At 32.3% G+C, this 23,324-nt stretch overlaps 1 protein-coding gene and 1 long non-coding RNA gene across 6 annotated transcripts in view; both read left to right on the top strand.

Annotated features, from left to right (window-relative positions):
* The window catches only part of LOC110991524, a 98,341-nt gene extending 92,269 nt beyond the window's left edge, over positions 1-6,072 (top strand). Inside the window, exon 3 of the long non-coding RNA XR_006751291.1 lies at positions 5,620-6,072. This is a non-coding gene — a long non-coding RNA (uncharacterized LOC110991524). The remainder of the gene's footprint in view (positions 1-5,619) is intronic.
* A 2,307-nt stretch (positions 6,073-8,379) lies between these two features.
* LOC110991505 (diuretic hormone receptor) lies at positions 8,380-23,324 on the top strand. 5 transcript variants are annotated; one of them, XM_022256874.2, is made up of 10 exons: positions 8,380-8,509; positions 9,809-9,902; positions 11,852-11,954; positions 12,426-12,506; positions 13,530-13,609; positions 14,905-15,030; positions 15,577-15,765; positions 20,166-20,332; positions 21,239-21,353; positions 22,929-23,324. In XM_022256874.2, the coding sequence occupies exons 2-10, from the start codon at positions 9,849-9,851 to the stop codon at positions 22,974-22,976; spliced, it is 963 nt and encodes a 320-aa protein (XP_022112566.1). In that variant the 5' UTR covers positions 8,380-8,509; positions 9,809-9,848; the 3' UTR covers positions 22,977-23,324. The 5 variants fall into 5 exon arrangements, with proteins under 5 accessions (XP_022112566.1, XP_022112565.1, XP_045490520.1 ...); XM_022256873.2 differs by having other exon boundaries at positions 21,215-21,353; XM_045634564.1 differs by having other exon boundaries at positions 21,215-21,373; positions 22,929-23,012.

Genomic DNA, 23,324 nt, shown 5'->3' with positions numbered 1-23,324 from the left:
AAGCAAGCAATGTATAACTGTCTTTCTAGTTATATAAAAAATCTTGCAATTCGTTCGTGGTAGAAGTGAAACCTTCAAAAATTTTTGTTTCAAGATAATTATATTTTAAGTTTAATATCAATTTTGAATTTAGATAAAATGTACAATGATAAAAACTGTTTATAATCAATAATATGTAAATATACTTTTTTACCGACAAAATGTAGTATTTTTCTCTCAATCACAAACACAATGGTATGTGTTCAGTACAAAAATATTGTATTTCACCGTTTTTGAACCTTAATCAATCAAAATTGACATTTCAATTATTCTCCAATATTTTCATCTAACCCATAGTTACAATACATAATATGTTACCTATCAAATAAATTAGTGCTATTGCTCTGATTCGCACAAAAATATGGAAATTACCAAAGTATTCTGCCTCCGTTTTGAATATGTCAAAAGAAAAACGTATAATCGAAAACGTTCTTGTCGTTATTCCTATTTAAAAGCTAAAATAATAAATAAAATAAAAATTTACTTTATCAAAACAAATATAACATATTACAATATTCAGTCTAAAATCTCTCAGCTTTTTTTATTAAAACTTTGATTTAGAACAACCAATACGTTGATACTTCGATTTTATTAAAGATAAAAATATGGTTAATAATAATAAGCCAGCAACGCACTCGCGAGCCCTCTGGCATGAAGAGTGTCCATGGGCGGCGGTATCACATAACATCAGGTGAGCCTCTGAGAAAAAAGGTCACTTAAAATGAACATTACAGATTTACCTTGTACAAGCTATAAATGTATGAATTTTATTATTCTGGTTAAAATGAGCGGCTCCAATGAATTTCCATCTTGAGGAAACTTTTTTATTCACTTTTTATTAGCAATTGGGCAGACCTTACCAAATTAGCCATCAACCTTTATTATTATATTGGTTATTCTACTTTTCTCTGAACCACTTCCCACTTTAATACAATTGTATAATTTCCTTGTTCGCTGTATTCTTTAAGAGCACTTGAGTATTTCATTCGATACGAAGATAGTTTTGTTATCAGTCTAAAAATACAATTGTACTTTTGTTTCTCTAATACAAGTTCCAGATTTAAAAAAGGAACGGAGAAATTCTTGCCAGTATTTTTGTTTAATGATATGAGAAATTGTAGCAAATGTTAACAATTGATTTATTTTTAAGTATTTGTTCCCTATGAAAAAAAAAATTATGTTGTTGTTTTCAACATTGCAACTAAAAGCATTTGGATTTGGAATTTTAAACCATGAGATTAATGGCCCTGTTAACAACGATATAATTAAACTAATTAGAAACATAAGCCTAAAGAAAACATTAGCGCTGTCAACACTTACTTGGTCAACATACAATTAATTACAATGTTCACATATACGAAATTAACTAAATTATACCCTTATTTGATTTAATTAATTATCCAAGGAACATGTCGGCGAAAATTACTGTTAATACAAGCCTTAATTTTCTTCATATTAACGATGAATTCGTGTAGTGAAATAAGAATCACTGGTTTTTAAATTTTCCAACAAACCCGAAGCAGATACAAATTTGTTAAATTTATTTATTTTTAATTAGATAGTTTAACAAAGTAACTCGTTGTGTTAACTGCTTATAAGAAATAAATAAATCAGTGGTGCTACAACCTCTTTAGGTCTTGGCCTCAGATTTCCGAATCTGTTTCATGTTTCATAATAGGCAAGTAGGTGATCAGCCTCCAGTGCCTGACACACGTCATCGACTTTTTGGGTCTAGGACATGTCGGTTTCCTCACGATGTTTTCCTTCACCGTTCGAGCAAATGTTAAATGCGCACGTAGAAAGAAACTCCATTGGTGCACAGCCGGGGATCGAACCTGCGACCTCTTGTATGAGAGTCGCACGCTAAAGCCACTAGGCCAACACTGCTCTATAGTTAGTATAGTAATAATGTAACGTTGTAACTGCTTATAATACAAAACTTTATTTACATTCTATCGCCAACGACCAATTGCATTCCGTACAACTTGATCCCTTGGCGTTTCATAGAGATGTGGGGTCTCTCTTCTACCCCATTTACCAGAGCAGTTATTTGGACTAATACCTGCAGATGCGTTTCATTATTGGATGTCAAAAGAATACGAAATACTCCTAGGTCCTTCAAGAAAAAGCGTACAAATTCTTAAAAGGTCTCTTCAATGTGAGTCGGTATAGGTGACTATACGCATAGGTATGAGCCGTCTACCCATTTACCATAATGAATTATACCTTTCGAAACAGATTTCTAATAACAAAGTAGAAATAACAGAGTTGTTTTAACTCACCCGCGCCACAGGTTTGAATTAATTTTCTTTGTGTTTGAATACTAGGAACGCTTCTATATTCTAAAAAAGTCTTTATTAATTTTTCATTCATGTACATACTTTATTCATCATGTACATTTTCTTTTCAAAGTGTAAGATTTGGAAACCCTTTTAAGAAAAAAATACCTGTGTTAGGGTTCCCAGCTCTTGCATAAACAAACTTAATTACTTAAAATAATTACATTATTTAACCTATTTTTTGTAACCGTTTCCTTTTATTTTTCTTTTGTGTGTGAATGTGTTAGGTGTAAATGTGTGAGAGAGTGAATGAGTAAAGTGTATTTACATCGTGGGTCTCAAAAGCAGTTCTAATACTGCATAAGGCGTGTTCTTAAGCCAGTCTTTTATTAGGGTTTTTAGGTTGTAGGCGGTGAGAGGGTAGATGTCAAGCAGCCTATTTAATTTAAAGAAACGAGCTTAGTTATTTCTTGTATTGTATTATTATTCGTAAGTTAAATTCGTTAACAATTGTATTGTTAGAAATGGGAAAGCGAAGTTTAAAAGATCTAAGAGAAGACTTTGTAAAACAATAAACTACAAATTTCTCTGAAAGACACTTTGTACCGAGTTCCTTATTAAAGAATATCTATAGAAGGCGTGGCACCTAGTATCAAAATATGACGCCACACACTTAAACTTGCACTCGGTGATATCATATGGCATTGAAAGAATTTCATGCACTAAATTTATATAGAAAACGCTTTTTAAGAGTTCTTTCATTTGAAATATGCCTATGCGTAAAGTTTAAACCTTATTATACGTGACGCACATGTAAAAAGATTTAGATTGTTTTATACAGAAGTAAAAATGCCATAATCAATTTAGTTATTGTGTTAAAGATATATACGAAAGGTCTTACAAATTCTTAGGATGGAAAATCTAAGAGATATATTTAATGTGGGAAACCTACTGAATACATTATTCAACGCATTTCATTTCAGTCATGGGCAGTTTTGCCGGTAAAAATATATTTCTTTAAGACTAAGTTTATTACATATTCAAGACGCTGTCCGTTAGGGTATACTTAAGTGTAACAACCGCACAGTTTGATATTTTTGTTCTCGTTCATTTTATGGCTTTCCTTTGACATTCTTCGTTTTAGTTATTTATCATTTTTCATCATCATCTTTTGTCATCTATCACCTGTTTCAACGAGTAAGAGAATATTTTCCGCGAGTATGAGATATTTAAGTCGATCTCTTTAGGTCTTGGCCTCAGATTTTTGAATCTGTTTCATGATCATTTTTTAAATCTAAATGGCAAGTAGGTGATCAGCCTCCAGTGCCTGGCACACGTCGACTTTTTAAAATGTTTTTCTATACCGTTCGTTAAATGCGCACATATAAAGAAAGTCCATTGGTGCACAGCCGGGGATCGAACCTGCGACCTCTTGTATGAGAGTCGCACGCTGAAGCCACTAGGCCAACACTGCTCTAAGTCGATCCTTACTACAACTAAAATAAATAAAACAGTGGAGCTACCTTATTAGGTCCGGGCCTCAGATTTCTGTGTCTCTTTCATGATCATTTGCCAATCTAACTGGCAAGTAAGTGATCAGCCTCCTTTGCCTAACACACGCCAACTTTTTGGGCCTAAGGCAAGCCGGATTCCTCACCATGTTGTCCTTCACCGTTCGAGTGTATGTTAAATGTCATAGAAAGAAAGTCCATCTCTGCACAGCAAAGAGAAAAGAGATCGAAACGTCAGGTCGCATTAGGCCAACTAGCCAACACTGCTCACTATTACTAAATAAATATTTATTTATTTATTTAATTATAAGTAATCGAACAGCTTATACTTATTCATATTATAAGACAAAACACTAAGACAATACAGAAAGCCAAAACAGATTACATAGATAAACAATATATTTATATAAAACAGAAAACAAGCAAGTACATTAATAAACAAAGATACATTAAATTAAACTAAATTAAACTGAAATTTAACATTTAAAACAACAAATAATACTTAGAATTTAAAACTACTATTAAACAAAATCACAGTCTTCCCGCTTCTTCAAGTACTTTTTGACTTCTTTTTTTTTGTAGTGATATCAATATCCTGATAATGGATGTCATAGCTCGATAAAACCCGTAACATTGGTGATGATGCAGGTAATTCTACTTCGTACGTGGCACACGGAAAAAAATTGTGTATCTTGTCGCATAAGATAATAAAAAGGTAAACTCGCGTATTATATAAAATAAAACTTATCAATCGAAATGAACTAACTCTTTTTGCTTTACCAATGTGTTATTTATTTTAAAAAGTTTAACCATCAGCTTACATCTAGAAAGCCAATAACAATAAATACTGGTTTTGCCAATAACTATTGAAAACTTAAAGAGTTATTACGAACTATAAATTTGTGCTAGATAAAGCGACAGATATGTTTAGATACTGCAAACATTTGTAAAAGATAGCTCTGCGAAACTTAATGGAAGACATACATTTTAGGGGAAAATTTAGTATTAATAATAATAATAAATCATTTATTTGCAAGAAAGTGGTACATTATAACGATCTATTATAAAAATCCGCACTTTTACAGCGGTACCTATATGGTACCTATATATATGGGGCTGAATAAAGGAGTGTTTTGAGACGAGCCGATCCAGAATATTTTTCTTTGAGGTTTGAGTAGTATTTCGAAGAATCACCTACCACACACTACACTAACAGTTTCTCGCACATCAGACTGAGACCTGTGTCTGTTAGCTTGTATCGTTTCTGAAGCATTAGTTCGGTTACATTTAGAAAACATCAAGAATACATCTGAACCTATAATGCGTCATCGTATGTTAGGCTTATTTTCGTTACGAAATTTCTGGATTCGGTCGCCGCGCTCAAAGCCCACGATAAAATCTAAACAATAGCTTAAAAAACACAACAAAAACTACTGAACTGTGTTTGGCGGTAGAACAAATTAATGACATTCTAGTTAATTTTAATAGGGAAAATTACTGTTTAGTAAGTCAGTAAGTAAGTAAACCAACCTCTTCTCTGTCATATCATGAAATTATAAGAGATGTTATCAATTGAATAATACTTAATCTGTGTAACTTATACCACAACAATACAGATACACCAGCGGACATGCTCCTACATAAATTAGTATACTGTACGTAATGCTAAAGCAAAGCGATTATTAGTGCCAAACAGCACATAAAACCTAAATACCATATACATATTATATCGAAGTAATGCTAACAGACACGTTATCTTAAGAAAATAAAACCAATGACTCTCTTTGCAGGTTAAGCGGACAACTTGGAAGACAATTATAAAAAAGTACGAGTTCCTTGCACGATACACAAATACTCTTACACCGTCGATGTTTACTTTGGGAGTCTTATCATTTGATAAGTTAAAACACAAGCCAATTGTAAACAATCTTATCATGGTAACATTCTTACTGAAGACGCGAAATTATCCAGAATCTGATACACGCCGACGAGACGCGCTCCGTACGTAAATCGCCTTTGTATAACGGTCGGAATGGAAGTAGAAGTTTGTATAAATGGATAAATAGTGCACCAAAGAGAGAAGTGATTTCTAGTCGGTAGTTGCTGAAGTGTATCAAACTGGAGGACCTACAGACCTTGGACAGCGCTGATGGCGTTGGTGATAATGTTAGTGAGGAATGCCTTGAGAAGAATTTCAATCTCTCCCTGAACTTCTGTCCTGCCTACTTTGATGGACTTCTGTGCTGGGACCCAACGCCGTGGAACACCCTGGCTGTGCAGAAGTGCTTCAGCGAGTTCCACGGCGTCCAGTATGATAATACTCGTAAGTATGATGCTGTTATTTTAGTTTAAATATTATGATTCCTCTTGAGGAATAACTTGTTATTGCGCCCATAAATGAAGTAATAAATTAGTTTTATCAATCTTTAATGAAAGTTTATGATGACACATTCACTAAATTTGACTACATATTACGTCACATATATCTTGTATCGATATTATGTAAACAGATTTATTGAATATTCTAGATATTAATATAATATATAGTACGTTTAAAAGATTTAAAACACAAAGCTTTTGACTTTGATTTCAGAATGAGAAATGTTTCCACTCGTAGACAAGCATGGTCTTAATTCTTCAATTCAATTGGTCTTAATTTATAAATAAATGACGATCGAGGAATGGAAGCAAAATGTCCCACCTATTGGGTCCTATGAAATAGCTAAGAAAAATATTCTAAAACTAAAAAATACAGAATCTCATAACACCAAATAAAGCTATTTTAACAAAAAAAAACTTCCAATAACGAGCCAAAGAAACTACTTTGTTTTTACCAAATGTCCGTGATCCGACATGAAACTTCGCGACATTGAATATTTCATGAATGTCACCGCAATCAAGACACTTTTGTTTACCAAACAAAAAGCCTTTGTTTGAAATAGGTTTTGTTTCAACTCTAAAGTTTATTATTAAGACTTTACAAGGCCTCAGATACAAATACGTGCGATTGTGAATTTCATTATCCATTTATGAATCGTTTCGCTTCTAATTTATTCTACAGTCAGGCGTTTGTTACCATTTATCTACATTATGCATGGGGTTCTAAGAAATATTAATTACTTTAGCTTAAGATGCGATATTGCTTGTGATTGCTATTGATTTTTAATGTAACATTTATTTATTATTACTAAAATACATATTAGAGACCATGCCAATACGATAATATTGAGAATCATTAATTCATCATTATTAAACACATAATATACACAATATACTGTAAATTCACTCTGCGAACATACAAATATGTCGATAGTGTCGGAGGCAGCATTCAGTAGGCGTAACATGACACAGACTTACAAAAATTGAGCCGAATATACAAAGTAATTGACGATATTACTCCTATGTATTTAATATAGTGATTTTAAAGTACAAACACAAAAACCGATTTTATATTTAATTTAATATTAAAGGCTGGCAACGCATGAGCCCATTTGAGAGTGTCCATGGGCTATGGCGGTGTCACTTAACATCAGATGAACAATACAAATATGAAACGCGTTTTAATTTTCACTTAAACTGCGAACACCTGTGTCGTAGGAATCTTAATTTGGCTTAAAAATACTTTTAATTCATAATTAGAAAATTTATAAGTAACTGAATCGTTATCAATGTTTATAATTCTTAACTAATTTAAGCATTTACTCAGTGATAACAATATAATAACATCGTGTTTAATCAAATTAATTTTAAGCAATTATGAAAATGAAACGAAAATTCTTTGATAAAGATATTCATTTATGATGTATTTCATTGATAATATACAAACAGAAATACGATATAGAATGTTTATGTACCTTTAATTCATTTAGAAAGAAAGAGTAATATAATAATGCGTTAGTTAATTATTTAAAAAAGCGTTATTTTATATTTATATTTCAAATCTATATTTATAAAAAAAATTTGAAGCTTATAATATTTAATGACTAATTTGACACGTATGATCGCCAATTAATTACTACGTACTATAATTTGTCTCATGATTATTTATCTGTTAATCTACACCCAAACCCAATATGGGTATTGGGTTTGGGTGTAGATTACGTACGTTATTACGTATCTCAATCCATTTTTGACCATCTGAGATAGAAATCTTAATACAAATATTGATAAAAGTGTGCCAATAACCAATAAGCGCATTGTAATAGCCACCTGTCGGTACAAGCTATCCATAGTAGGTCGGATCGGTGTATGTGGGTAAACCTTTGTATGAAAATGACAATTTAACTGTGACAATATCCTATCTTAAGATTTTAACTTACACCAGTTTTAAAAACATATGTTTATAACACAGACATGTATATGTTAATATTATATGTACGGTAATAAAATAAATTAAAAAAAATATACATCCAAAATTGGCATTAACATAGGTAGCTTGGAGTTTAACAGAACAGCAAAGGTAGCGAATTCTTGATACAATTTCAACGTTTTTCCATTCTCAGAAAATGCATCGCGATTATGTTTGGAGGGAGAGTGGCATAATTACTCCAATTATGCCAACTGCACGGAGAGGATTGCCAACGTGTCACCAACAGATGTTAGTAGCCTGATTTACCTCACTGGTTACTCAATCAGCTTGGCTGTACTGTCTCTGGCAGTCTTCGTCTTCTTGTATTTCAAGTAAGTTTATTTATTTATTAAAGTCTATCACATCGTAGTACAAAATCACGGCATATGTTACAAACTTTTAGTAAAAACATACAAAAAAATATTTAAAAAAATAAATAAATTATATATGAGGTAAAATAAGCATACAATAAGATTACCAGATTTTTTGTTATGCAGAAAAAAATTATCAGTTATAAGTTTAATTGATTCCATATTACTAACAACTTGACTTTAATAAATGTTAATTATTATTTATATATAAGCAGTATGAAGTATTTCTGAGAGGCCCTTAAAGAAAAGAGCGTACCAATTCTTAAAAGGCAATGCACAACGACAATGCTGGCATTGTTTATGGGCGGTATCACTTAACTTAATAAAAAAAACCCTTAAAACAGTTTAGGAGGATTAACAGGTGCCTCTTTCTTGTTCATAAAGATGTGTGTATGTCGTAAAATTCCAAAATTATGTTAAGCTTGTAAATATTATAAAAGATTTCAAAATTCAAATTTGTTGGTATCTATTAATATAATCACCCAGCAGTGCTCGATAATTAATTGTATCGATATATCGCAAATTCTCTTGAATGAATAAAATATATGTAAATTCTAATTAACTGCTTATGATAAATTCGTAAACATTTTAGGTAATACTAAGAAGTTGTTTTGTTAGGTTTCCAACGAATCTTCGAAATTAAGAGGCAAAATATTTCAAGAAGGTTTCTTTTACTTGATTGAATTTATTTGAAAAAATTCGTATAATAAAAAAATAAAATAAAAAAGCCTTTTAAATCTTACAGCAGAACAAGTTACATTAATAAAGTTTACTTACATACTAGTGTTAGTTTTGTTAGTAATTAAATTTGTATCCTAAATTTAGTTGTGTTAGTTTTTCCTATTTTTAAACTATTATTTTTCTGTAAGAACTCCTCTATGGGTGAAGGCCTCCTCAAAAGCCAGTCTTCTCTCGATTGGGCTACTTGGATCCAGTTGAAACCAGCAATTATAACATTAATTATAACATTAATAAATACTAATGTTTTAAAAAAGAAAACTATTTATCAAAACTTGGATATTCCAAAAACACAGAAGAGAAGAATTAGTGAATTGGAAAGACGAATAAATATAGATTTAAATATGAACTTGTTTCGGAAATCAAGTAAAATAAATTCGCTACATTTACTACAATCGTTCTGTACTTAGATATAGAGATTGCAAACAAAAATGTGGTCGTATTTGGAAGAAAGTTACAGAATACCGATGCTACATTTTACAATACAAACAAAAGTTTTTAAGAAAATTTATTATTTTACAGGGATCTGAGATGTCTTCGCAATACAATACACACAAATTTGATGACAACATATATTTTGTCTGCGTGTAGTTGGATGTTAAACTTAGCTTTACAAGTGAGTATAATATATATACATATATAAAATAATGAAATAATCATGGAGGTGTATTATTTGACCATTTTGTTTTACATTTATAATGAACACCCTAGCTTTCAGTCAGCAAAATAGTTAAACGTTTTCGACGCTGCTTTATTTAAATTAAAATGCTAGCGACTTGACTGAATATCGATCGATTTTTTTAAAATCATTTATAGTAAAATAAATGTCTTACAAAACACTTTTGATTACTTAAAAGGTTTCTCATTTCTCATTAAGGAGTGAAGGTACTACCGTATCTAAAGCATGGACACATCAAATAAAACCTGCTTTAAATTCCTACCCATATAAATCGATTTGAAAAGAAAATGTTCAGGCGTCCTGAAACAATTTCTCGCTTTACTACGTGCAAATAAAGGAAACCTACGTGAGCGCTTCCTAGCAAAATATCCGCTAAGGAAATAATAATCCGAGATTGATACTATGAATGTTAAGATTATCTGTCTATAGTCTATTGTCTATCGTCTCTCTATATATGAGTAAAAATTACGTGTTTGCGACTATTAAATTTAACGAAGAAAGTGATAGTGATATCAGGAATAATAGTTTATATTTTTTTACTATAAATCTACTAACACGTTCATGTTTAATATTACATACAAAGTTTTTACAACAAACATAGGCCGTCTTGAGCCTTAAGCGCTCAGATTAAAATAAATGTCAATAAGATAAACAATTTGACTATATTCAAGACTTACAACAATGTATATCATTAATTGTGAATTGTGAAAATCATACATATTTCCTTATAGTAAAAGTAGTTTGACGAAATTTAGTTTACTTTGAAATCCTTATTAAATATTTTTTGTTTAAATCATATACTAAAAATCATTTACACTATATGTATAATCCATATATTTTAACATTTTTTTCCTGAAATAGATTACTTGGCTTGTTCTAAATAAACTGAATTCAAAGTGTCAAAAATTCGCTATGTTTGGATTTTTTTCTACGATTATTTGAATCGTGTTTCGATCTGTCCAAATGGATACATAAACCAACTCAACTCCACCATACATTTTTTCCATCCCTACTTTAAGAAACGATTAACTTCTTTGGAGTTTGGCGACTTTAAAAATGCTTAGCATGCACTAAATCGAATGTACAATATATCAAGGATTATTGAAACGAAGTTGCTAGCACCAGGTCATACTAAAATTAAAATGCAGTATTACTATAAAATAACTATACACGATATATTAAGTTGTATTGACCAAGTGTCTTACCAAAGCGGCTTTATGCTTTCCGTATTCTCCAAGAACCTGAGAATCTAAAAAGAATGTACATTTTCTTATTCACATTACAACACACACAATTAGAAACTTACGAAAATATGTTATACAAGGGATATACACGAGAAAATGACATGATAACTTATGAAGGCGCTAACCAGATCCAAACAACTTCCTCACAATAACTAACTAACAACTCACGAGGGAAGACTTTTTCAGAGCACTTAACACATTAAGTGCTTTCTCGGATCCAAGTGGAGCGGGCCCATATACCGGTGCCGCCCACTGGAATCCATGCGATCCTGGTCATTTTTTAAACCATTGCCATCCCTAGCTCTCGGATCCGAGTATTCGGTACCCAACGTGTTGTATGAAGGCCACTCGGATCCGAACAATTGTTTTTTCAATAAAAAATATTATACATTTTACTTTCAAACATTTAAATTTACTTTTTTTTAATGGAACGGGAGACTCACCTGATGTTAAGTGATACCACCGCCCATGGACACTCTCAATGCAAGAGAGCTCGCGAGTGCGTTGCCGGCCTTTTAATAATTTTGCAGCTTTTACTTTGTATTCATTGTTTAAGCATTCAATGTAACGAGTGGCAATTAACTAGATTACGAATATGACTAACGATAATTGACGAGTTTAATATCGATCAATTTGTTACAGAATTGGTCGGATGAAGCGCCGTCAGACCAGACCTCATGTATGATTCTGGTGATATGCATGCATTACTTCTACCTCACGAACTTTTTCTGGATGCTTGTTGAAGGTAATGTCCTTCATCATCGAGCCTCATCATCATAAAATATTAGTGAATTTTAATTCCCTTGTTTGGTCTAATGTTTTTGACTCACCACCTACAAACCTTACGCTTACGGTATTTTTTTTATAAATTGTGTTTTTTGGAAATTATATTTAAGTACGAGTTACATATGTACTAATAAAATGATGAAATATGAATATCATTATCGAATAAACAGAATTATATTCATATGTAAGTTTTTATTTGATTGACATCTTTAAACGAGGAATTGTATGTTTAAGTTGATAAAACACGAATAAAATGACATTATCTAGAAATGATTCCTAGCTCGTATACTAAATTAGTAAACGACCCCCCGTATACTAAATTTCATGAAAATCGTTGCTCGTTTGAAGATATAAGATATCTAAAATTCTCACATACATTTTCTATATAACCTTGTTTGTTTTTGTTAACTAATGTATTCATTTGCCTCAGGCCTCTACCTGTATATGTTGGTCGTCGAAACTTTCACAGCCGAAAACATAAAGTTAAAAGTATACACGAGTATTGGATGGGGTAAGTTATAACTTTGTTTTATACTGAAAAATAACATGTTAACCGTACCAGGAATATATGTTTAAATTTCACAGGTCGAAACAGTAATATGTTTTAAATTCAAACTAAAAATATATTTATTCATATAGGTAAACAAGTACACTTATGAACATCAAAAAAATTAAATTAAATTTATATTTACTACCAATTCTCAAGTAAAGGGCGTAACGCGGGCAAGATAAACTGGCAAGAAACTTTCCGCCAATTCAATCGCCAAGTTTTTATTACAAATTGTTTGTACTGGAGCAAATCAATCCCAAGGATTAGGATCATCTGATGATGATCTATAAAAAGTAAAAAAGTCCCTATTGCATGAGAGCAGACAAAAAAAGTGTTGACGAAAGTTAGAAGCCTACAGTTTTTCTCAATTTTTAAACGTTGCGACGTTTTTTTTCGCCTAATCACTATTACCTGCCTACTAAGTGTATATTTACCGATAGTGTAATTGACTGTACAACATACAAGACTCATCTGTGATTAAACCACAGTGTGGCTAACGTACGCTGCTGTATTTCATTTAGAACATTTCCATTCCCGCAGAAATGAAAATTGTTTTTTCCAAACATTAATTAAATTATAACAGTGAGTGGGCAAAGTGAAATTTGATGTATGAATTTATATTTTGACAAATTTTAAGATAATTAAAAGACATATTATATTTGATAGGAATACCTATCCACGGCTAGGGATCAATGACTGTTATTCAAACTCAAAATAAGTTTATTTGTATAGGTAAATAAGTATAGTTATGAACGTCACCAGGTAAAATTATAAATTAATTCTAGATATACATTGACCACCAGTTCGCAAGTTAAGGGCTTACAGTGGGCAAGAAACTCTCCGCCACTCTTTTTAATTGCTAAGTTTTGAGTCATACTATTAGACATCATAATAGTAGACTCCCGTAAATACAGAAATAGCATTTTCGACAATGCATCTTAAATGTTAGCTATAAAGATATCTATTAATTATTATAACTTACAGGTGCTCCAGCTATTTTCATCACAATTTGGGTGATAGCAAGATGTTTCGTCACTGTGGTGCCATCTACTGGTCCTGATGGGGTAAGTTTTTTTAGCAAAGAGCTTTATAATTTAATTATAGCCATTTTTACGAAATATGTTTTATTAATCTACACTTACATTATAAAGAGCTAGGATTTGACGGTTTGTTTGCACTGAAAATACTCCAAAACTATTGCACCAATTAAAAAAATTCTTTCACGGTTAGAAACATTAGCCCTCATGAGCATAGGCTATAGAATAATTTTGTACGAACTACAAAGCAAAGTATTGTACTACAGTTTTATACAGACAATATTCCTCTAAAACAAAGTGCGCGACAATCCTTGCCACTGGCATATGACTATTATGGTTATATGACAATAACAACTTACATGGGAATAACATATATACATAACATAACACAACATTAAATAGTAACGCCAGTAAAAATGCCACATTTTTCATATCTGAGCATATTTTGCTTGTCTAAAATAAAATAATAAAAATAATATAAAATATACATTATATTTTGACAACCAATGTTTATTCAAATCGACAGTTTTCTCTCAAATTTATTTTACAAAAAGTCGCAGGAGGCGGATCACCTACTTGTCTATTAGATTGAGAAATTAAACATATATATTTATCTGAGGCACAGACCTCAAAACGTTGCACAGCCACAGATTTATTAATTTAACTAGAATAGTTAAAGTCAATATTTAACAGAATTCAAAATAAGAATTTCATCTTCTATTTTTCGTTTTAAAAATCTTGTCCATTTCCATTGTTATACAAATTATGTAAAATTACAAGCGAATTGCGATTTTCTACGGCAAAAAATTGCTAAAGTTCTCGAAATGTGCCCCGTGATTGTTAAATTTTATTCTGTTCACAACTTAAATACAATCTAATTTCAGGACCTCCAAAAGTTTATTAAACTTTGCTTAAATTTCAGAATTCCTTACGCATTATAATATTTGTTTACCAGGACCAACGTAACTTTCTAACCAATAACAGATATATGGAAACGGCTACAGATTTGTTTATAAAATTACACTCACTATTTTGAATTCCTTAGCATTGATCCTAATGATCATTTAATTAAAAAAATATAAATCTTCACTCTATTATTCTTACAATAAATTGTGGGGGAAGGGTGGACTAGACCAGGTCATCAGCGACAATCCATCCACAAAATAGGCCGGCTCAGCTATTTGGGTTTTGACCAGACTTTTCGAGGATTCTCACTTTTGTTTGGAGGAACAGTAGTCCGTCCTTCCCCCACTTCTTCTTAATATTGTAAGAAATATCTTATATGGAATAGAATTTCTCAATGATTCTTTTTATTGTTTCAGCTAACACTAGCTAGCGATGCCAAAATGTGCACATGGATTCATGAACATCAAGTAGATTGGATTCACAAGGCGCCAGCGTTAATCGGTCTTGCGCTCAACTTATTTTTTTTAATAAGAATTATGTGGGTAAGTATTGAGGCCGAATAAAAATATTCGGTTAAAAAAGTTATATTATGTATATAGTTGCGTTTTTTACTAGAATGATAGATTTGAACTAATCCCAGCTAGACAAAGAAAATTTATTGATTCCAAAAAAAATGTGCTATTGTAAGCGAAGTATACGAGTATTTTCCAGATCGAAAAAGTTCGTAAAATTATCTCTCAAGTATTTTTTTAGCAACTTCGTTTTCCAGTTACAATTATTAGTAAGTACGTAATACGTATGTGACCTAAGAATACGTACGTGAGTTTATACATGAAACGCGTATATACGTATAAAGCTATGCAAGTAAAACGACTAGATTCCTAATAACAATCAACACAATTACCGTCATTCTCGCCCATTTACATTAGTTATATGGTATATATAAGTAGATATGTACATATTTTTTACTATTTTAGGATTTCCAAATTACTGCGGAAACAGTTTGCACTAGCAACACTAGTTATTGATGTTACTTTACAATAGTCAGTAGAATAGTTCAATTGTTCTAAAATAAATATTTTCCTAAGGTCCTAATCACAAAGCTGCGTTCAGCAAATACCCTCGAAACAGAGCAGTACAGAAAAGCGACGAAAGCGCTTTTAGTGCTGATTCCACTTCTGGGCATCACCAATCTGCTTGTACTCTGTGGACCAAGTGATGACTCATGGTTCGCCTATGCCTTTGACTATAGTAGGGCACTAATGCTATCCACACAGGTGAGTTGTCTAAATCGATTCATTTTGCAGGAACTCATTTCACGACATTCCAACACATTTGTGTGTATAGGGTTTATATGCCTCATTATTAACTTCGTCATTGGACGCCAAATTCGTATCGAGGCGGATACGGGTGGAATTTCGTATTCTGCCTCGACATCCGCCGTTCCACAACTGAGCATTTTTTAAGGCAGTTTCTATTTCCCACTCACCACCACTAAGTGGAAGCAGCTGCCTATTGAAGTGCTTCCAGACCAATTCAACTTAGAGTTCTTAAAGAAAAAAGCGTACCAATTCTTAAAAGGCTGGCAGCCCACGAGCCTTCTGGTAATACCGGTCATGGGCGGGCGGCATCACTTAACATCAGATGAGCCTTCTGCCCGTTTGCCCTGTAACATAAAACAAATAAATACACAACTACTACACGAACTTGTCTTTCCACAGCCGTACACAAATTAATTACAGAAATCCATCAACTAATGTTATGCATTTATTTAATGGACTACCGTCAAAATCGTATTTAATAAATTTAAAGGTACATACATTTTGAGCTCAGAAGACACAAATTACGAAATTAATACTGTCAAATCACTACGTTCGTTTCCTATAATATACAGTATTAAAATATGTTTTTTAATAATAAAGTTATTTATCGTTTCACAAACTAATCTATTCATGAGTGTAGGGAAGTATTATGTTAGTTTTGTCAAGTTACGCTCTGGGCTTTACTGGCATGAAAGCAATCAAAGGTATGTTGTAAGTTTTACTGAATTATTTGTAACACACACAAGGACTTCAAAATAAAACACATCAATTGGCGTACTGGTTCTTTTCAAGGGGTTTAGAATTAAAAAATATAAATTGTAAGAAAGTAATACATTTTGCTTTAATAACTTGCTAATGCTAATTCTTTAACTAATATTACATAATACATAATAATATTGAAAACAATTATTTCTAAGCAAATATTAATTTGTATTATATAAATGGAAACCGCTGAAATCTGTTCGTGACGTTGAAAATGCTTATTCAACATTAAATAGGCATCTGCTTTTGACGGATTGATGAGCAAATTAGACAGAGATCTTAATCATTGTACGGCTATTATGAAAATGTCCCTTCAGGACTTAGGGTTATGTTTATAACTATAGGTATTCAATTACAAATTCATACGAAAGAAAAGCTATGATGCTTGTCATAATTATTGCAGACCCGCGTTTGTAAATACATTTTGTATTTTAATTTATGTATGTATGTGTTTTAATGCTTTGGTATATTTTACAACAATCTTTCAACTCACCGTAACTCTATAAATCATGCTCTTATTGAGGTTTTCGTTTCTATTTATTTTTTGGTACAATTTTTTTTAATCTGTGGTTGCTTGTTCCTTTTTTCCCTTGCCTTATATGGTAATATATATATGTGTATGCGGGACGAAAAGTTTTGATGTCATATTTTTTTGTATAATTGTATGCATAAACGTTGTTTTAGAACGACAGCGACGCTTCATTCAATTGTAGATTTCCGATCTATCTTCTTTTGGTGCCTCTCCATTACTGGAGATCAGACTCGTAGACCGTCTTATGCTTACCTGAAATCGATATACCTATTGCATGAACAGAACAGAAACAACACAGACTAACACATAACTTGTAAATACTTCGTGACTTTTAATCCCCCTTAAGATGTAAGTAATCACTGAGGCACGAAATTCTAGAATTTTCGATGTTAGTTACATCGAACTTTCTAGAATAATAATTGTTAGCCCATAATACCATTTAAGTCTCAAGTTCAGATATTTTACATAGCTTTTTAACAATACAATCTTAGCTTTGATCCTTGTAAACTGATTGACCTTTTGTTAAACTAGACTAAAGCCTGGAAAAATTTAAGTAAATAATTACGTAGTAAGTTTCAAGTTGTAACAATATTTTTTATAGATGTATAATGCATATTATCTCTTTACAATAGAGACTCTTGGGCCATGGGGTTAAAGTGCACAAGTGCTAATGACAAATTTAAGTTGGCGGTAAATAGTACCGATGTCCCCAGAGCTGGTGCTTTTCTCGCTTAACGAATACTTTTCTTTTCTAATTATTATTATTTATATGTTCTGACCAACTGTCCAATGTTGTTACGATAGGATTTTACACTGATCAAGCTATGGGCCTAAAAGTAACGGATACAAATTTAATGGAAATAATGTTCAACAGTAAATTAAGCGGTATCTTATTGGGATTTGCTGTGAAGGTCATACTTTTTAGTTAAAAGAAATAGGTAGTAGTGTTTTATAATCCGAGTTACCAATACCTTTTACGTAAACTATTTAATACCTCCGACGACTACATAGTCGAAGAATTATCTAGAAAATATTAAATATACCTATTATTATTATTTCTATGTAGGTTAGAATTATTAATTATTGTATTAATGTATTTACCTCCTAAATCATACCATTTTACTTACTTTAATAATACCGTGTATATACAACGGACCACAGATAACAGTTAAACAACAATTACTTTTTATGGACAAATTTCGGTTTTAATCTTTAAGATTCGTAAACAATAATGCTCAAGAAATAAATGTTTAATTATGCAAATTTAATTAATTTCCTTTTCAAATCTTATTAAATAACAATTGAGTTACTATCGTGCAACTACACTTAAAATGTCGGAGATTTTCTTACCTAGAAAAAGTAATTGAAGAGTGAACTAATTGAATCGCAAGTCTAGCACGACATCGAGAAAATGGAACTCTGACGTCAATGTTCTTAAGAGAAATAAGTGATCCGTCTTTTTCCATCACAGCGTGAATTTAATTCGATGGAAAGAGATGAATGTGTATGTTAATTGTAATAGTACTAAATCGCACCTTTAATTATCATATGGCTATTATGAAAATGTCCCTTCAGGACTTAGGGTTATGTTTATAACTATAGGTATTCAATTACAAATTCATACGAAAGAAAAGCTATGATGCTTGTCATAATTATTGCAGACCCGCGTTTGTAAATACATTTTGTATTTTAATTTATGTATGTATGTGTTTTAATGCTTTGGTATATTTTACAACAATCTTTCAACTCACCGTAACTCTATAAATCATGCTCTTATTGAGGTTTTCGTTTCTATTTATTTTTTGGTACAATTTTTTTTAATCTGTGGTTGCTTGTTCCTTTTTTCCCTTGCCTTATATGGTAATATATATATGTGTATGCGGGACGAAAAGTTTTGATGTCATATTTTTTTGTATAATTGTATGCATAAACGTTGTTTTAGAACGACAGCGACGCTTCATTCAATTGTAGATTTCCGATCTATCTTCTTTTGGTGCCTCTCCATTACTGGAGATCAGACTCGTAGACCGTCTTATGCTTACCTGAAATCGATATACCTATTGCATGAACAGAACAGAAACAACACAGACTAACACATAACTTGTAAATACTTCGTGACTTTTAATCCCCCTTAAGATGTAAGTAATCACTGAGGCACGAAATTCTAGAATTTTCGATGTTAGTTACATCGAACTTTCTAGAATAATAATTGTTAGCCCATAATACCATTTAAGTCTCAAGTTCAGATATTTTACATAGCTTTTTAACAATACAATCACAATCACGTAAACAATAATGCTCAAGAAATAAATGTTTAATTATGCAAATTTAATTAATTTCCTTTTCAAATCTTATTAAATAACAATTGAGTTACTATCGTGCAACTACACTTAAAATGTCGGAGATTTTCTTACCTAGAAAAAGTAATTGAAGAGTGAACTAATTGAATCGCAAGTCTAGCACGACATCGAGAAAATGGAACTCTGACGTCAATGTTCTTAAGAGAAATAAGTGATCCGTCTTTTTCCATCACAGCGTGAATTTAATTCGATGGAAAGAGATGAATGTGTATGTTAATTGTAATAGTACTAAATCGCACCTTTAATTATCACTAGATGATCTGTAAATCTTTGTACTACATACATTTGTGTTAAATTTATTACAAAATTATTAAAACAGACAAATAAACACATTTTTTTTAATAAAGGCAAGACTACTTGGCAAGGCTACACATTTTTTTTATTTCTAAAAAGACATAAGACCCAGCTAGGAATATTTTTTAATAGAAAATTAAAATTCTTTAATTTCCCGCCGTTTAAACCTTCTCTGAACTTCCCCAATTTTCAAATAGCCAAATCGGTCTAGCCATTTTTGAGATTTAGTGGGACAAATGAACAGCAATTTAATATTATGTATAAAGCGTAATCTGGATTTATGGAATTTTTTTATTCGTTACTGAATAACGTTACTTAATGGTTTAGTAATCCATAGGCAAAGTCGTCCCAAGTTCAACTTAGATACCTTAAAGACTGTTAAATTTCCTTTCTTTATTTTGCTCCAGGGTTTTACAGTCGCGTTGTTCTACTGCTTTATGAACACGGAAGTTCGGCACGCGATTCGGTACCATGTGGAGAGGTGGAAAACTGGACGAACGATTGGCGGGGGAAGGAGAAGAGGAGCGTCCTACTCTAAGGATTGGTCTCCAAGATCAAGGACGGAGAGTATTCGGTATGTATTCGATATTATCTCGCCTCAACTGTATGAAGTACGAAAGCATGACACCACACCTTGTATAATAAATACTTTAAGAGATATCCCTTGGCAATGCACGCATGCATGTATGACCTCTTATAAGCTATAAGATCCATGCAATTCCCCCTTAAAGCCCATTACATATTGCAGTGAAAACTATGTCAAATAGTGTTCGGATATAGATAGGAGAATAATACTTATAATTGAGTATACATCGTTAAATATTTGTCTATAATTTGTCAGTGTAGGTATGTCCTACACATATGTAAAATTCGCATCTTAATTCGATAAAATACGTTTGTGGGATACACTATCTATTTCTATACCTGAACACTCGGTAAGTGTCAGCTCTAAGTTAATATCCGATTACCGTTCGACCAGTAATTACCATAAACATTTTGGTATTTTAAATTGTAGCATAAACAAGGATTCTATAACCATAAACTGTAGAAGTTATGCATGTTTACCATAGCCTAAGTATATCCATCCAAAATTCATGTTTGATCATCAATTTCTCTTCAATAGGCTCACCGTTTGATCGTTGGCCATTGGATATGCATTTATGAAGAGGAGCCATCTTGGATTTGGATTATATTTTGTTTATTTGTTATTTTAATAAATATTATTTTATCGCTTTGTATGTTTTATTTTTCGCTTTATGCATGACATACATTTCTTTCCTCGCGCTTCATATCACATATTTTAATAACCGAACGAACACATATATGAAACCAGACAATCATTTTAATGGGACATACAGTTTATGTATTTACAGATTATGAATGAAATGTTAATGCGTCTTTGTACATTTAATATTTTTGTAGGAGTTCAGAGATTAATCAAAGTTTTTTTATATAGTCTAACAAGTAAAATGTGGGACAGATTATATAGCCAGCCATCAAAACGGGAATCAGCTGCGTCTGAGACGACTACCACAACGTTATTGGTACCGAGGACATCACTGGCTCCCCTCTACGACACCAAGCACTTACATGCCGTAAGTTTACCATAAAATAGGTTCGTAGCTAAAATCACTTTTAGAGAGGTCGATATAGGTCAAATACCTCCAACCAAAAAGAAGCGTACCAATTCTTAAACGCCGGCAACGCACTCGCGAGCCCTCTGGCATTGAGAGTGTCCATGGGCGGCGGTATCACTTAACATTAGGTGAGCCTCCTGCCCGTTTGTCTCCTGTTCTATAAAAAAACCATTTCGTCAGTTTCTCTGGAAGGTGATGGTGACATGCGGAAACGATGGATGCTGTGTGTTAGAGCTAATATGTTCATTCGGTGCACGGTGTTTGTAGAAGGTTAATGGTTGTTGGGGTTGATGGGGCTCCCTGGCTATTGCAGAGCGTCTTCAATTGTTTTTAGACTGTTTTGGTCGATATAGATACAGATACAGGATCATCATCGCCATGATGCGCAAGGAAGCTGTATCTCTGGTAAGCCGCGGGGGAACTCTAACAGTATGCTGGCTGTAAATTGTAATAGTGGGAAGGTTGGATTGCTCTAACATGGGTCATTGCAATGGGTTGCATGTCAGATTTTATAATTTTATGATGAATGTACTATAAGCTAACCTACTAACATAATATTTAATGCAATAATGTAACTAGCACCACAGTAAATACGTGATGAACTGATTGAATAAATAAATGATTATTTATTTATTTATTTATTAACACTTAGTTACATAAAAGGAAAAAAAATATTAAACATAATTTGAGTGAAAAGCAACTGGCGGCCTTATCGCTTTAGAGCGATTTCTTCCAGACAACCACTGTGAGTAAAGGAAAAAAAAAGTAAATTATTATTTTACTTAGTATGATAATTGTAGAAAAATCCTTTTTTAAAACCAACGTGTTTCCATAATCTATTACATATCTGAGGATATAGTACATTTAACTATAAAGCAAAGCCCTAATTTTATTATATAATTAACTTTTAAAAAATATGACAGTAATAGGATAATAAGTTATATGCCACATAATTTAAGGAAGGTAAGAGCGTCACTATCATGGATACTATAACCAGTAAATAAAAGTTAACCATTATAAGGGGAATAATTTGAAGTCATGCAACATAATAATGTATTGAAATATCTTAGTAAAACAATATATACAGATACCGGCAAATTTCTTGAGCATTAAACAAGGGAGTGGGGGACCGTTTGCGCATCGTATCGCAGCGCGGGACACAAAACGTCAACTGATTTACCAATCACGCGAACGACACGTCACTCTCCTGCCGGAGTGATACCTAAAAATCGCTTCTGCGCAGGCAAAGACATTTGTTCGAGATGTTTGGCGGTATCTGTACTAGTTTCTAGAAAATACAGTTTAGGCTAAATGAATGTGACACACTTTGGACCAAGATTTAGATTTTGTTACCTGTACTATTTCTATAACGTCTTTCAAGATAGCTAACAATCAGAACGTTTGATAATAAAACTTTGTCAAAAAAGCAAGGAATAAAAATATTTTAGTTGAATTTTATGAGATTTTAGGTTTACATATTTGTTACTCGCTTTATTAACACTAATTAAAATATATTTTGGTCTTTAAATGCAGGATTACATCACAAGCGGTAGCGCGAGCGGCGAGCAATCCCCCGTGTGAGGAGGGGGGCGGGAGAGGCGCCTGCGCACCTTGCTTGAAGAAGACGCTCCTCCCGCCATAGATCCCAAACAAATATCCCACAATGGAACTCTAGATATATCTGTGGAAGTGACTATTCCAGTCGATAATGATCTCAGGTCAAAATGTTTAAATGGTCTTTATGTGTTACCTCTTGAGAATCAGTAGGTTATTTAATTAAATAATTGATTGTAATATATCTAATAGTATAATCTACCTTAAGTTACCAAATATTTACCTTCATACTTTGGATAAGGTCCCTTATTCACAAATCGATCCCGATCGCCACATATATTAAGAGAACTACATCCAACTGGCATACGTCGCCGT

Source organism: Pieris rapae, chromosome 3 (assembly GCF_905147795.1).
Source record: "Pieris rapae chromosome 3, ilPieRapa1.1, whole genome shotgun sequence".
NCBI lineage: Eukaryota > Metazoa > Arthropoda > Insecta > Lepidoptera > Pieridae > Pieris > Pieris rapae.
This window is presented reverse-complemented; position numbering and strand designations above follow the sequence as displayed.

What these genes read in the sequence shown, in the direction of transcription:
- LOC110991505 (XM_022256873.2), top strand. Translation starts at nt 9,849, where the DNA reads ATGACAACATATATTTTGTCTGCGTGTAGTTGGATGTTAAACTTAGCT. An exon ending in CATCTACTGGTCCTGATGGG is followed by an intron (nt 13,610 to 14,904) that starts GTAAGTTTTTTT and finishes TTATTGTTTCAG; the next exon opens with CTAACACTAGCTAGCGATGC. An exon ending in ACACCAAGCACTTACATGCC is followed by an intron (nt 21,354 to 22,928) that starts GTAAGTTTACCA and finishes CTTTAAATGCAG; the next exon opens with GATTACATCACAAGCGGTAG.